At 38.2% G+C, this 13,251-nt stretch overlaps 1 protein-coding gene across 6 annotated transcripts in view; it reads right to left on the bottom strand.

Moving 5' to 3' along the window:
• Positions 1-1,889: 1,889 nt before the first annotated feature.
• The window catches only part of DTWD1 (DTW domain containing 1), a 33,909-nt gene continuing 22,547 nt past the window's right edge, over positions 1,890-13,251 (bottom strand). For 3 of the 6 annotated variants that reach the window (XM_024232140.3, XM_009249815.4, XM_063716010.1), the window contains one exon: positions 11,223-13,017. In XM_024232140.3, the coding sequence (XP_024087908.1) occupies positions 12,770-13,017 (248 nt within the window). In that variant the 3' untranslated portion in view covers positions 11,223-12,769. 6 annotated transcript variants of the gene reach the window in all.

Genomic DNA, 13,251 nt, shown 5'->3' with positions numbered 1-13,251 from the left:
ATTTGCAGCATTGCCAAATATGTATATTTGTTTTTAAAAGTTGACATTGATAATAAAATTATAAACATTAAGGTCTCAGTGTTCAAGGTTAAATAAAGAAATATTCTTATACAAATGTTTGAATTTTTATTTAATTTACAGCAAAGAACCAGGTGCAATCAACACTTTCACATAGGACAAACATAAAGTATTTCTTGAGCTCACAGTTAGCCTTCACTTTTAAAAGTAAAACCAGAACTTTTATTCATCTTTCTTTCTGCTTCAGAAATTAACAGCTGCTCATTAAATATTCATTGATGCTTGTTGTAATTGTACTGTATTTCACTAAATGTTTATAACACATTTAATCACAAAATAGATATCACCTCTAAGTTTAACTTATATTCATACTAAAATGTAGTATTAATTTTTCAAAGATTTTTATGATGGGCCTAGAGAGGAAGGTAAAACATGTAGATGGCATATCTTCCCATAAACTTAGTGCATATCTAGAATACTCTTGAAGTATTCTCTACTGTTTTCTATTCCCAACTTCAGCCAGCAAAGTATTTTCCACATCATAAATGATCTCAGGGGAAAGATGGGAAAAGCCGAACGCGCCAACAGTAAAACGTGTTCCCAGAGTGATAATAAAATCAAAGGCTGTAAGATCCTTTGTGAAGACTTTAGAATGACTTCAAGCTATACCTCATCAGCCCTGTAGGCTAATCTTATGGGAATTATCTATAGCACCCCGATCCTTAGCCAAAGGTAGAAAGGGAATGTCTCAATATTTATAGAAGTTGCTTTTGTTCTAATGGGGTGGACTAATCTGATATAAAGGCTCACAGAGTTTTAAAGAAAATTGCATTGATGAAGATACCACCAGCATGGATTAAAAGAAACACAGCAGTATGAAAAATAATAGAGGTACGTAGGCCCCTGATTTTCAACAGGTCTTTTTTTCATAAGTCTTTTTTTCTTACCCCCTCTTCTACAAACAAAAAGACTGTTGTATCAGTTATCAATTGCTATGTAATAAACCACCCCAAAACTTAAGTACCTAAATCGACCATTTTAAAATTTCTCATTTCTGTGTACTGGCTGGTGGTTCTTCAGCTCCAAATGGTGTTACCCGGGGTCACTTATGTGGTTGCATGCAGACAGTGGCTAAGCTGAGTTAGAAGGTTCAAGATCTCTTTAACTTGTCTGAGGCCTTGGTGCTTTCTATGCACTGAAATTCATATGTTGAAGCCCTAAACCTCAATGTGCTAGATTTGGAGGTGAGGACTTTGGGAAGTAATTTGGTTCCAAGAAGCCATGAGGTTGAAGACCCTCCATGATGAGATTGGTGCCCTTATAAGGGGACAAAGATACCAGAGTTCTCTCTCTCTCCATCATTTGAGGATATAGCAGGAAGATGGCTGTCTGCAAACCAGGAAGGGAGCGCCCACTAAACACCCAACCATGCTGACACTCTGATCTTGGATTTCCATATTTTCAGTCTCCAGAAATGTAAGATAAAAATTTCTGTTGTTTAAGTCACTCAATCTATGATATTTTTTGTTACAGTAGCTCCAACTGACTAAGGCAGTGCTATTGACTGGGACGTCTCAGTTCTTCCTTAGGTGGCCTTTCTCTGCACTCTTACTACACTGTATTTTCAGGTTCCACAATCTGATTTTTTTAAAGAAAAAAAAGTCACTCAATCTATGATATTTCTGTTATAGTAGCCCAAACTGACTAAGGCAGTGCTATTGACTGGGGCATCTCAGTTCTTCCCTAGGTGGCCTTTCCATGTGGTGTCTCTAGGGACTCACCATGTCCCTAGAGATATGAATATCTCTAGAAGGATATCCTGGAATTCTAATATGAAGGTTCAGGAGAGTGAAAGTGAAAACTGCCAGACCTTACTTTTACCACATTTTATTGGTCAAAGTGAGTTAGTAGGCCAATCCAGATTAAAAGGAAAAGGAAATGGACTCTAACCCTCTGAAGAGAAGAGTCCAAGGAAGGGAAGGAATTGTTTGAGGGACATCTTCAAAAACTATCACAGTCTGCCCCCTGGCCACAGTTCTTGTCTCACTAACATGCAAAAATATACTTACTCTGTACCCTAAGAGTCTCATTCCATTATGGCTTAAGTTCAGAATCTTATCATCTAAACCATGTCCAGATATAATAAACTTCCTTAGTTTCTCAAGTGAAGATGCTTGAGAGTAGCTTGTCCCAGTTAAGGTTTTCTAGGATAGGAACACCACACAGAGACTATCATTCAAAAAAGGAGACAAGGAAACAGGAAGCATAAAACTAAATTGTTTTCAGGGTCCCCCTACACCAAAGGAAGAGGCTATTCCTTGATTGTGGTTCAGTTCATTCCTCTGGTAGTGGTTTCCTAATCCGTTGCTCTCCTTGCTTCTTGGCTCCTCCCTCTGGGATTTTGGCTCCATCTTCCATTTATTTTTCCTTTTCTATAAAAAAATGACAAGTACTAGGTTGGAAAATTTCCTCTAAATTCTGCTTTCAAATTGAACAGTTCCTTCTTTAGTTCACTCAGTAAATGTCTTCCTGTACGTTATGAGAAGCAGCCATAATAAGTTAATCAGTACTTTCAACATTCACCTGGAAATCTCCTTAAGACATCTACAAGCTATTAAGTTTCATTTTCTGTTCCACATTAAGACAAGCAAAATTATTGCTAAGCATTCTTTCAATGCATAACCCAATCCTCCATTTCTTTCAATAAATCAAAAATTTATTTACTGCCTTCACATCCTCCAGTAAGAGTTTGTTCATTATTCTTCAAGGCTTAGCTGGCAGCTTCTTGCCACATGTATTATAGTGTACTTAAGCAACACAATTTATTCTTATATAGTTCTGTAGAAGTCCAACACAAAAATCTCACTGATCTAAAATCAAGATGAACTGCATTCCTTTCTGGACACTCTGGAAAGAATCTGTTTCTTTGCTTTTTCCAGCTTCCAGAGGCTGCTTGGGGCTTGTGGTTCCTATCACTCACCTGTAAAGCCATCAATAGCAGGTTGAGTCCTTCTCATTTCACATCATTCTGACATCCTCTCATGTATCCGTCTTCCACTTTTAAGGACTCATGCTTATATTGAGCCTACCTAGATAATTCAGGATAATCTCTACATTTCAAAGTGTTTGACTTAATGACAGAGGCAAAGTCCTTTTTACCATGTAAGGTTTAACCTTTTGTTATGGTAACACCTCACTCCTGATACCAATTTCTGTTATCTATTGCTGAATAACAAACTACTCCAAAATGTCATATGCTGAAAAAAAAAACTGATTTGGGATTTCTCAAAATTCTGTTTAAACTCTTCGATTTTTTGCTTCCCATGTGCATTAAGGTAACTTTGGCAGCTACATTCAGCTGAACTTCAGTCACCAGACATGGGAAGGGTATGACCTCAAGCACAGTGTCCTTCTGCAGTTGAAGCAGACTCTGAAGGAGCTGACAGTTGGAGGCTGCTGACCTCATTCCTTGCAACTGGGAGGTCAGTCCTTTCTTAAAGTGAATCAGGCAGTGTATCTCTTTGCTTATTACAACCCACCGTTTGCTCCACATAGATCTATGTCTCCCTGTATGTTTAGGGAGCAGTTCCTAAAGGAGTCAAGAGACCTCTTTTCTTGACCCATCAGAAATTTAGAAGATGGAGATTAGTGGGACAAATTACAGTGCTTGCTGCTGCAGTGGGGCTTGGGAATGCAATAGAAGATGGAAGTAAACAGACCCAACTACAGTGCCTGCTGCTTCAGTCAGGCTCAGGAATGCCATCAATAGTTGTCACATCCCCTCAACCTCCACTATCAATTCTAGATTTCCCTCAGCCTCTGCTACTACCTCTGCTGCTCCTGGTGGTTTATCTGGTATAACTCAGACCCACATTCCTTGAGAGGCCTGAGTTCCAGGCCATCATGCCCTTTTGAGGATGGGTTGCCACACCTACACATTACAGTCTCAATTTGTAGGTTTATTACTTGGGCACCACATTTATTACTTCTGCCCAGATTGTGTAACCAGGATTCCAATCTCCTCTTGATTAGGGTCAACTGATCTTGACTCCTTTTATTGGCGCTGCTCCCTGGACACAAGGAACCCAAAGTATCCAGGTAGCTGCTGCAGCTTATGTTTTTCTGTGAGACTTTTTATATATCTCCCGGCAAAAGTGTGTCCCCTTGCGGGACCAAGACCTCTCACTGCAGAGTTCAGTTATGAAGAAGTGCAAAGTACCATATGGATCATTAAAAATGATGGCACGGAGGGGAGGCACCTCTTCTTCCACTCTCTTTGCATCTACCCCTAGGAATAAATGGGTTCCAAGACCCATCTATTCTTCATATTGGGGCACATGCTATATAAGGATAATTGATCCAATATATACTCTGTATCTTGGAGTACGGCATCCTATCCTTGTAGAATTTGCCTATGAACTGGTGTTCAGCTGTACCTTCAGCAGGTTGTTCCAATGTTCTATCAAGCTGACAGATTCCAAGTGGTGAAAAATGTGGTATTATTAGTGGATCCTGTGGATATGCGTCCACTCCTGCGCTTGCTTTTCCATAAAATAGGTTTCCTCATCTGATATGATATAATGTGAGATCGCATGCTGGTCAATACAAAGTAAACTCAAATGGTGATACTGACTGAGGCTCTGCAAACAGGAAAAGCAAACTCCTATCTGGAAATTGTGTCTATTTCTATGACAAGGAAATGCTGGTCCTTCCAGGATAGAAGGGGCCCAATGTAACCAACTTGATCTTGAAGAATGGTATTATATCAGGGGTGCAGTATTGTCTGTGTTGCTTGTAGGTTGGACATTCAACAGCAGCAGCAGCTAAGGCAAGTTGAAACTCAAGCTACTGAACCTATGCTTAGTCTTCATCCTTTCCACAGTGGACACTCCATTCATGTGCCCACTGTGCTAGCACTGGGTGGTGAATAACTGAAGCAGGATGGATGACGTCCACTAGGCAATGTGTTTAGTTTGCTTTATTGTTTAGTGGCCCTTCAGTACTGAATGCTCTCTGGTGAGCACTGCACATAATACAGAGACCTTCACAGTTCATGTACATACTTGACACAAGTATGTCCATTCACATGCCTCTATTCTAGGCTTTCTGTGCTTGATCTTCCAGTATTTATTCTTAAGGACAAATACCAGTTTGGCTACTTGGACTATTAAATTCTAGATGAGATTTGTATGCAACCAAAGAAGCCTTCTTTCTATAGAGGATTAGTGGCACGTGGCCATTCAATTCTGTTATTCTTAAATTTACTATTTCCTTCACGAGTCTCAAACACCTGATATACTGCACTCGCTGGCACATTCTCTTCCATGGGTAAATCTCATTTTACCACTAATAAAAGTTACCACCTTGAGCCATGGGCTTTTGTTCCATGTGCCATATGTGATGGGATTCTTATTGGCAGCTCAGATCACTCTTCCTAACAATTACCACAGGTTGAGTCCTCTAAAGAGGAACGCTGAGATGGAGTTTAGGGTGTAAGATGTTTATTAGAAAGTGTCACCTTTCAGGGGAAGGGGAGGAAGCAGGATTGGGCAGAAGAAGAAATTAAGTTGCAGTAGAGGGAGCTCTGGGGAAGGTTTTGCCTGACAGTGTAATAAATGAGGCTGAAGTAGCAAGGCCTTACATTTCCACTGAGGGCTGCCCTGAGATCTAAGACGAGGGTAACCTCGGGTGAAGCTTTTTCTATAGCTGTTGCAGATGAAGTGCTGATACTGGTGGATTTCTGTTCACACTCCCTGCAGCTAATTAGCAAGTCCTTCCTAAAAGGGGGATATAGGCAGCACATTTTCATATCTACCACCATGTCTAAACTATCTGCAAATACTGGCTCTACCTTAAAAATACATGCAGGATCTTGTCATTCTGTACCACTCGCCCATGATCACAACCCTTGTCCAGGCAAATATCATCTCTCAAATGGACTACTGAAATAGCATTCTAATTGATCTTCCTATTTTATTTCTTACTCTCTTGCAGTCTATTTTTCATAAAGAAGCCAAATAATCCTTTAAAAATGTAAGTCAAATCTTGTCACTCATTTGCTTAAATTCTCTGATGGCTTCCTATCTCATCACTCAGCGTAAAACCTTAACATCTTACCATGGCTCCACACCACTATTACTCCCTATGATCTCATCTTCTATCATTTTTTCCCTCCCACACACTGTTCCAAACTAGTGTCCTTGTTATTCCTCAAACATGCCAAGTATACTGCTGCCTCAGTACCTTTGTGTGTATATATATACACACACACATATTGTTCCCTAGAATTAAAACACTATTCACTTAATTATTTGCATGGCTCACTCTCTCTCCTTTCATTTAGGTCTCTGCTCAATTTTACCTTATCACAGGCTTTTCCATCTGACCATGCTATTTAAACTGGCACCCCTTTCCTGCACCAGTCACTATCAGTTCCTTACTCTGCTTTATTTTCTTCTTAGCACTTACTACCTTGGCATGCTATAGCCATCACCTAGACAATAATCTGACACATAGTATGCACTCAAAATTTTTTAGAATGGATGAATGAATGAATCCTGAAACCCTGAAACTTCCCTTTGCTGACTTTTAATTTTTTTATTTATTTTATTTTTTTTGAGACGGAGTCTCGCTCTGTCGCCCAGGCTGGAGTGCAATGGCACCATCTCGGCTCACTACAACTTCTGCCTCCCAGGTTCTAAGTGATGCTCCTGCTTCAGCCTCCCGAGTAGCTGGGATTGCAGGCACATGCCATCACACCCAGCTAATTTTTGTATTTTTAGTAGAGACAGAGTTTCGCCATGTTAGCCAGGCTGGTCTTAAACTCCAGACCTCAGGCGATCCACCTGCCTTGGCCTCCCAAAGTGCTGGGATTACAGACGTGAGCCACCGCGCCTGGCCTGCTGACTTCTTAATGCTCTCTTTTTTGGCTTTTGGTTTCCTTCTCCATTTTACTGGAAAACATCTTCAGTATTCTCCTAAGCATCTTTATCTCAAGAATATATGGGAGGTAATACCTTTGAGACCTTGTCTTTATACTATATTCATACTTGATTGATTGTATGACTAAAAATAGAATCCAAATAGAAAACTATTTTCACTTAAAGTTCTATAGGCATCACCCCATGTCTTCTAGTTTCCAATGTTGTTAAGAAGTCCTTTAATATCCTGATTATTGGTCGATATATGACCTATTTCTTCTGTTTGAAATCTTTTAGTATTTTCTATCCATAGTGTTCTGAAATTCCTTGACGATAAGCCTTAATGTACATCTTTTTTTTACTCTAATGACTTAATGTCCTCAATTTTAGAAATCACAAATTTTTTTGCACGCCTTTCCCATTCTGTTACTCCTATAATTCAAAGGAAGGACCTCTCAGATTGGCCCTTAATCTTAAGTTTTTTTCCTCCTATTTTCTTTGACTTTCTGGGAGATCTCTTCAAGTGAAAATAAACAAACTTCAAGCTGGGGTCAGAAATGACCTTTCGAAAGAAAGCCAAAATAAGGCCTCGTTGTTGGATTAGCTAGTAATAGTGGCAGAACTGCTGAATAAAGAGTGAGGTCATAGTAAATTAATCAGCTAAGTGCTGGTATAAACATTACAGCACAGGTCACTGAATTTTCTCCATCAAACAAAATATTCTGTAATATATAATGAGATAAATATGATTCACTATAACATATAAAATAAGACTATAGTTGTCAGTGCCTCAAGGGAATACAAAAAATGTCATAATTAAAAATAATTCAGGCTGGGCGTTGTGGCTTAGGCCTGTTAATCCCAGCACTTTGGGAAGCAAAGGCAGGATCACTTGAGGTCAGTTCGAGATGAGGCTGGCCAAACATGGCAAAACTCCATTTCTACTAAAAATACAAAAATTAGCTGGGTGTGGTGGCACACGCCTGTGATCCCAGCTACTCGGGGGGCTGAGGCATGAGAATTGCTTGAACTTGGGAGGTGGAGGTTGTAGTGAGCTGAGACCGCACCACTGCACTCCAGCCTGGGAGACAAGAGTGAGACTCTATCTCAAAAATAAATAAATAATAATTTGGGGAGAAGTGCTTTGGCTCATCTCTGCAATCCAGCTAGAAACTCAATATCATGATGATGATATGCAGTGTATATAGAGCTTAATATACAGTGTATGAATAGACTTTCATTCCATCTACCTAATGCTCATTATTTTTTGTAAACTTAGGTAGTTAGTATACAAATAATCTCCAACCTTCTCCTTTACAACCAAGGGTAATAGCTGTTACAAGCTCTATTGCCTTTTCCCTTAAGGTTTTTAATTAAATACAATGTAACACGTAGCCTATGGTTGCATTTACAACTTTTAACTAAGATTGGCCTTAGGTATTTGGAATTCAGAATTTTCTATTCTTATGCTATATTTTATCTTCAACTCTTATATTTTTTATTTCAGCAATCACTTTTTAAATTTCTGAGATCTTTTTTTATTGCTTATTCTTTTTCACACTCTCCTATTCTTGTTTTGTGAATACAATATACTCTTATTCTGAAGACAGTTTTTTTTTTTGTTGCTATTATTCTCCATTTGTCTATTTCCTTTGGATTTTCTCCCCTCCTTTTCCCCTTTTTTATTTGAAGGATTTCACCAAGTGTCTAGTGATGTTTGGCTCTTATGTATGGGTGGTGATTTTTGGCTAGTGGCCTTCAATGTAGGGTCAGTAAGTGTTTGGCTAAAGTTTTCACTAGGGTCTTTTAATTGTCAGTATTTGGAGATAAAAAGTTGCTATAATTAATGCTTCCAGTAACATGGAAGACAAAAAATATACCTAATGCATTCATGGTATTTGGTGATATTTCAAGGCTCTTAGGTACCTTATCTATTGTACTTAATAACAGTCAGCTTATTCTTTCAAAATGAGAAACGTAAGAAACAGACAAGCTCAAAATTAAGGCAATGGGTATGGAAATGAAACTGAAATGAAATACATAACCTAGGATACGCAGAACTGGAAAATAAAATTGTTTCTCATCAAATAAAATGTGACCATTAAAAACAGCCCAGTACAAAGACCAAATCAAGGGATTGCCATTAACATGGCCTCAAAGAAAAGAACAAATAAAAGGTGTGGCCACTTACTCCTTTTTAAGACTTCTGAAGAGATTTAGGGGGACCTTCAGGATGAACCAAAGGGCTCCTAGAAAGATTAGAGGAATGAGACGCTTGATATGCTTAAGATATACATGTTTCTACAAATGAAGTCATGAGTACTTTGAGAATCTCCGGCTGACCTAGTTAGTCACTGCTTCTCTAAATCTCTCCTGCTGCGGCCTTCCAGACCTTTATTACCCCAGTAATTCTCACATTGGGGTAAACCTTAATTTCTTTATTAAACTTCTTTTTTCATGTAATACTTGTAACAATGCTGCTTTTCTAATAAATCCAGACTAAAACACCCGACTTCCCTAGAAAAAGAGACCCTAAAGGAAATATATCCACTACTTTATTAAAGGTACAATCCAGGCTGGTAAGAGCGAGGAAGAAAGGAAGTCAGGCTGGCAACAATGGGAGGCAAATGCAAACTGAAAAATTACTGTGTAGCACTTGCTGCTGTTTCATGAAAAGCCATGAAGAGACACTGCCAATCATGTGGCAAGTACATTTCCTTGGCCACAGAGTACACTTCTGGACAGGCAAGATGAAAAACAGTGTCTCTATACAGTCCATCAGAAGAAGAGCAATTTACCCAGCAGCTTCTTCTAGTCCATTGATCCAAGTTTTTCAGACAGTTAACTTCACAAACCTACCAGACTACATCACCTAGCCCTTTTAACAGTCATTGTGGCATGGGGTTTTTAAAGCCCAGAAGTGTTGTTATAGGCCAGGGATTCTGAACATATGGCTAACTGATCTCAAGCAGAGGAATAATACAAACCTGCTGGTAATCTGTTACTATATGAGGTGGTAGCTAAGGCAAAGCAAGTGGTCAAGAGCCCAAGAAACATGAGACTGAGAATCTTCTAAGGTACTTGAAGAAGATGATCTGATAATGCATCCAAAGATGAGGTATCTATAGCCACAATAAATAGCTATAAGACATTGGTGGCATAATAGACATTCCTTGCTCACATATTTGGAATCAGGTAGGTGTCAGTTAGATGACTCTGCTGATCTTGGCTGGAATCATTCACATATCTTGGGTTTGGCTGGCCATCAGCCAATCTAGACAAGATTCAGTGAGGGTGACCAGGGCAACCTGGCTCTGTTCCATGGAGTCTCATGCTCCAGCAGGCTAACTCAGCCATGCATATTCTTATGTCAACAGCAGAAGCACAAGTGTAAGTAAAAATGCACTAAATCTCTGAATGCAGATGACCCAGAATCACAGTGGGGGGAGTACTTCAAAGGAACCTGAAAAATGACCATGAATACAAGCAAGAATAAAGAATTAGGGCCACTGTTACATCTATCACACAAAAAAAACAAAAAAACAAAACAAAACAAAAAAACAAGACAAGTATAGTCAATTCATTGTTCTAACAGGTATTACTAACTTCTTTAGAAAAGAACCTGAGATTTTATCTGGCCTTAGCTGTAAATTAGGCTCTTATGAAGTACATGGGTCATCTTTCTTATGACAGCTGAGAGATGGAGGCAAATGAGTGATAGAATTGTTCTCTGTCTCTCGCTTTTTTTTTCTTTTCCCTCTGAACTGTTACGTTTAGTTGGTTTGTAAAGCCAGTTAAATGCAATAGATTTTGGCTCAGGGAAGTCCAAATTTAGCCTAGAGAAATCCAACTTTGGCCCTGCTTAAATCAAGTCAAGCCTTCCTCTATTCCCAGGGCCAAGTTCTAAACATGAAAAAAAAATCTATTTTAATTCCATTCTTGTAGAATAACTGCTAAAATAAGCAAGCCAGTTAGTTTATTTGGCTAAGACTGTAAGACTAATAATGTTCAAGCCTTATATAATCCACATTCCTTTTTATGAATAGCATAATATAATGGTGACCTTACTGAACCAAACCAAATCAGAAGTTCCAGATACTAGAACGGGCTCTGCTACTAACTAGGTGTATGATCTATCAATAATTCACTTACCTCTTTAATTCTCAGTTGCCCCATGTATATTAATAGGAATTGCTCTTAATTACAATACTCCAAATGTCCTATTTCCATGGGATGTTAATAGGTGCTACATATTCAAGTAAGTTTAAGATATATCAGCTTAAATAAAGTTCAAAATGTTTATTTCAGGACTTTTCAGAACCTTTAATACGTTTTGCCTTCTGAATCCCTGGGAGGGAAACAACATAATGTACAGCAAACTAATTTCACCAAGAACTCTTTCCCCCATAAAACATCATGTGTCCCACTGTATATACTTCAGGAAATGTGCTATTATTTCACCCAAACAGGTGAATTTATCAGAGTCCCCAAAAGAAATAGAAGGCTATTTCAAATGGGGACATTTGAGAAGAGTGTAATAAAACAACTACAGTATTTACAAATGTATGAGCAGGGTTTAGGTAAAGCAACAAGTGGTAGTGAACTATCCTGGGGCTAGTAATAACTGTAAGCTATTACCAGCCCTAAGTGAAAAGGGGTAAAGGGAGGGAGCAGGAACTAAACCTAGTGAGGTAACTGGGATAACTGCTTGGGAACAGATGGGATAGGATTCCTGATAAGGTACTATTTAGTAGAGGAACACAGCCAACTGATGATGACATGGCAGGAAAGGAGCCAGGGAAATCAATAACATCATTTCATTTTCCTCTCAACTTCTCATCTCCCACTGGTGCTTCCCATTTGTTGAACCCAACCAAAAGCAAGAGAGCAAAGGAACCTACCTCACAGAGCAGGGAGCAGAATAGAAAAGAGCAGACAGAAGCTATTCAGCACAGTAGGGCTCTATTCACAAGCAGCTAGGTCTAGGTAAATAAATGATGTAATCAGGACTCAGTCTCTCTTTTTCTCTCCACTCTGCTTTCCTTTGCTGACTTCATTCTAAGTCAGGCTCTTTTCACCTGGCAGCAGAGATGGCCACTAGCAGCTAGGCTTCAATTATTATTAGTTCACAATTCCAAATAAAATAAAAAGAGTAAACATATATATAACACTTACTATATTTCAGGTACTGCTGAAAGCCCCTTAGATATTAACTCAGTTATTCCTATAAGGTAGTTGCTCAGTATTGCCTGCTTTGTACAAATGGAAGAAAATGACATGGCTGATAAGCAGAAAGGCTGAGATTTAGATTCAGGTAGTCTAGCTCCAGAGTCTCTGCTTTTAACAACCTTAGGACTTAAACAAACAGCCCTAGATACTGGAACTCTAATTCTAGTTCTGCCTATGTTTGCTACTAACCTCAAGAAAAATCACTTATGACCTATTTTTCAGCCAGCAGATTGTAACCCCATTTACTTCTAAAGGTGGTCATGAGTACAGGTGAAAAGATATAAAGATGTTAAAATAAATAGCTAATTAGATCTAATTGAATATGTTATATCTAATCACAGAGACATAACACTAAATTAAAATGTAGTAATGAAACTGAGGTTTCACTGAGCAAATAACTTCTGAAGTAAGTTTTTCAATCAACAGTATCTCTGAAAAATTCCCCTAGATACAATTTCCTTCCTTTTAAGAAATATGAAACTGGAATTTTTTCAAATGGTCTTACAGGCATTATATATGATTATTTCTTAAGAAAAAACAAAGCACAAATATAAGTTTATTAATGTTAGCAAAATAAAAAGACATAAGTGGCTTGTTAAAAACTAATGTGTAAGTTTTCCTGTTTCCTTATCTCCAGAGCATTTGGCATTCTTTATCAACTGGTACATAAAAGAATAGAAAAATAAAAGATTGTCATATTGCCCTCTGTATTTCTCTTTTAATATATCAGTATGGTAGTCTACCAGAAAGTAGTAAATGGCTTCAATTGTAGAAAGGAAAGTATCTGGCTTTCCTTTTTGATGGCGCCAAAAGCAAGTTTTTCTTGTTTTCAACTCAACTTGTAACAACCCTGTCAAAAAAAAAAAAAAAAGGAAAGAAAGAAAGAAAAAATATAAATATTTCTTCTTAACCACAGGCTTGGTACAATAATAATGATTTCTCTTAATTATTCTAAAAATTTTTTTTAAAGACTGCAGATAACTTCCTTCAATCCCAGTCTGAAACAAGATATTTTCTTAAACACCTCAAGGTATATACAGAAGCAACATAGAACAAATAATAAAATCTTATACATGACAGTTAA

This window comes from Pongo abelii, chromosome 16 (assembly GCF_028885655.2).
Source record: "Pongo abelii isolate AG06213 chromosome 16, NHGRI_mPonAbe1-v2.0_pri, whole genome shotgun sequence".
Taxonomy (NCBI): Eukaryota; Metazoa; Chordata; class Mammalia; order Primates; family Hominidae; genus Pongo; species Pongo abelii.
This window is presented reverse-complemented; position numbering and strand designations above follow the sequence as displayed.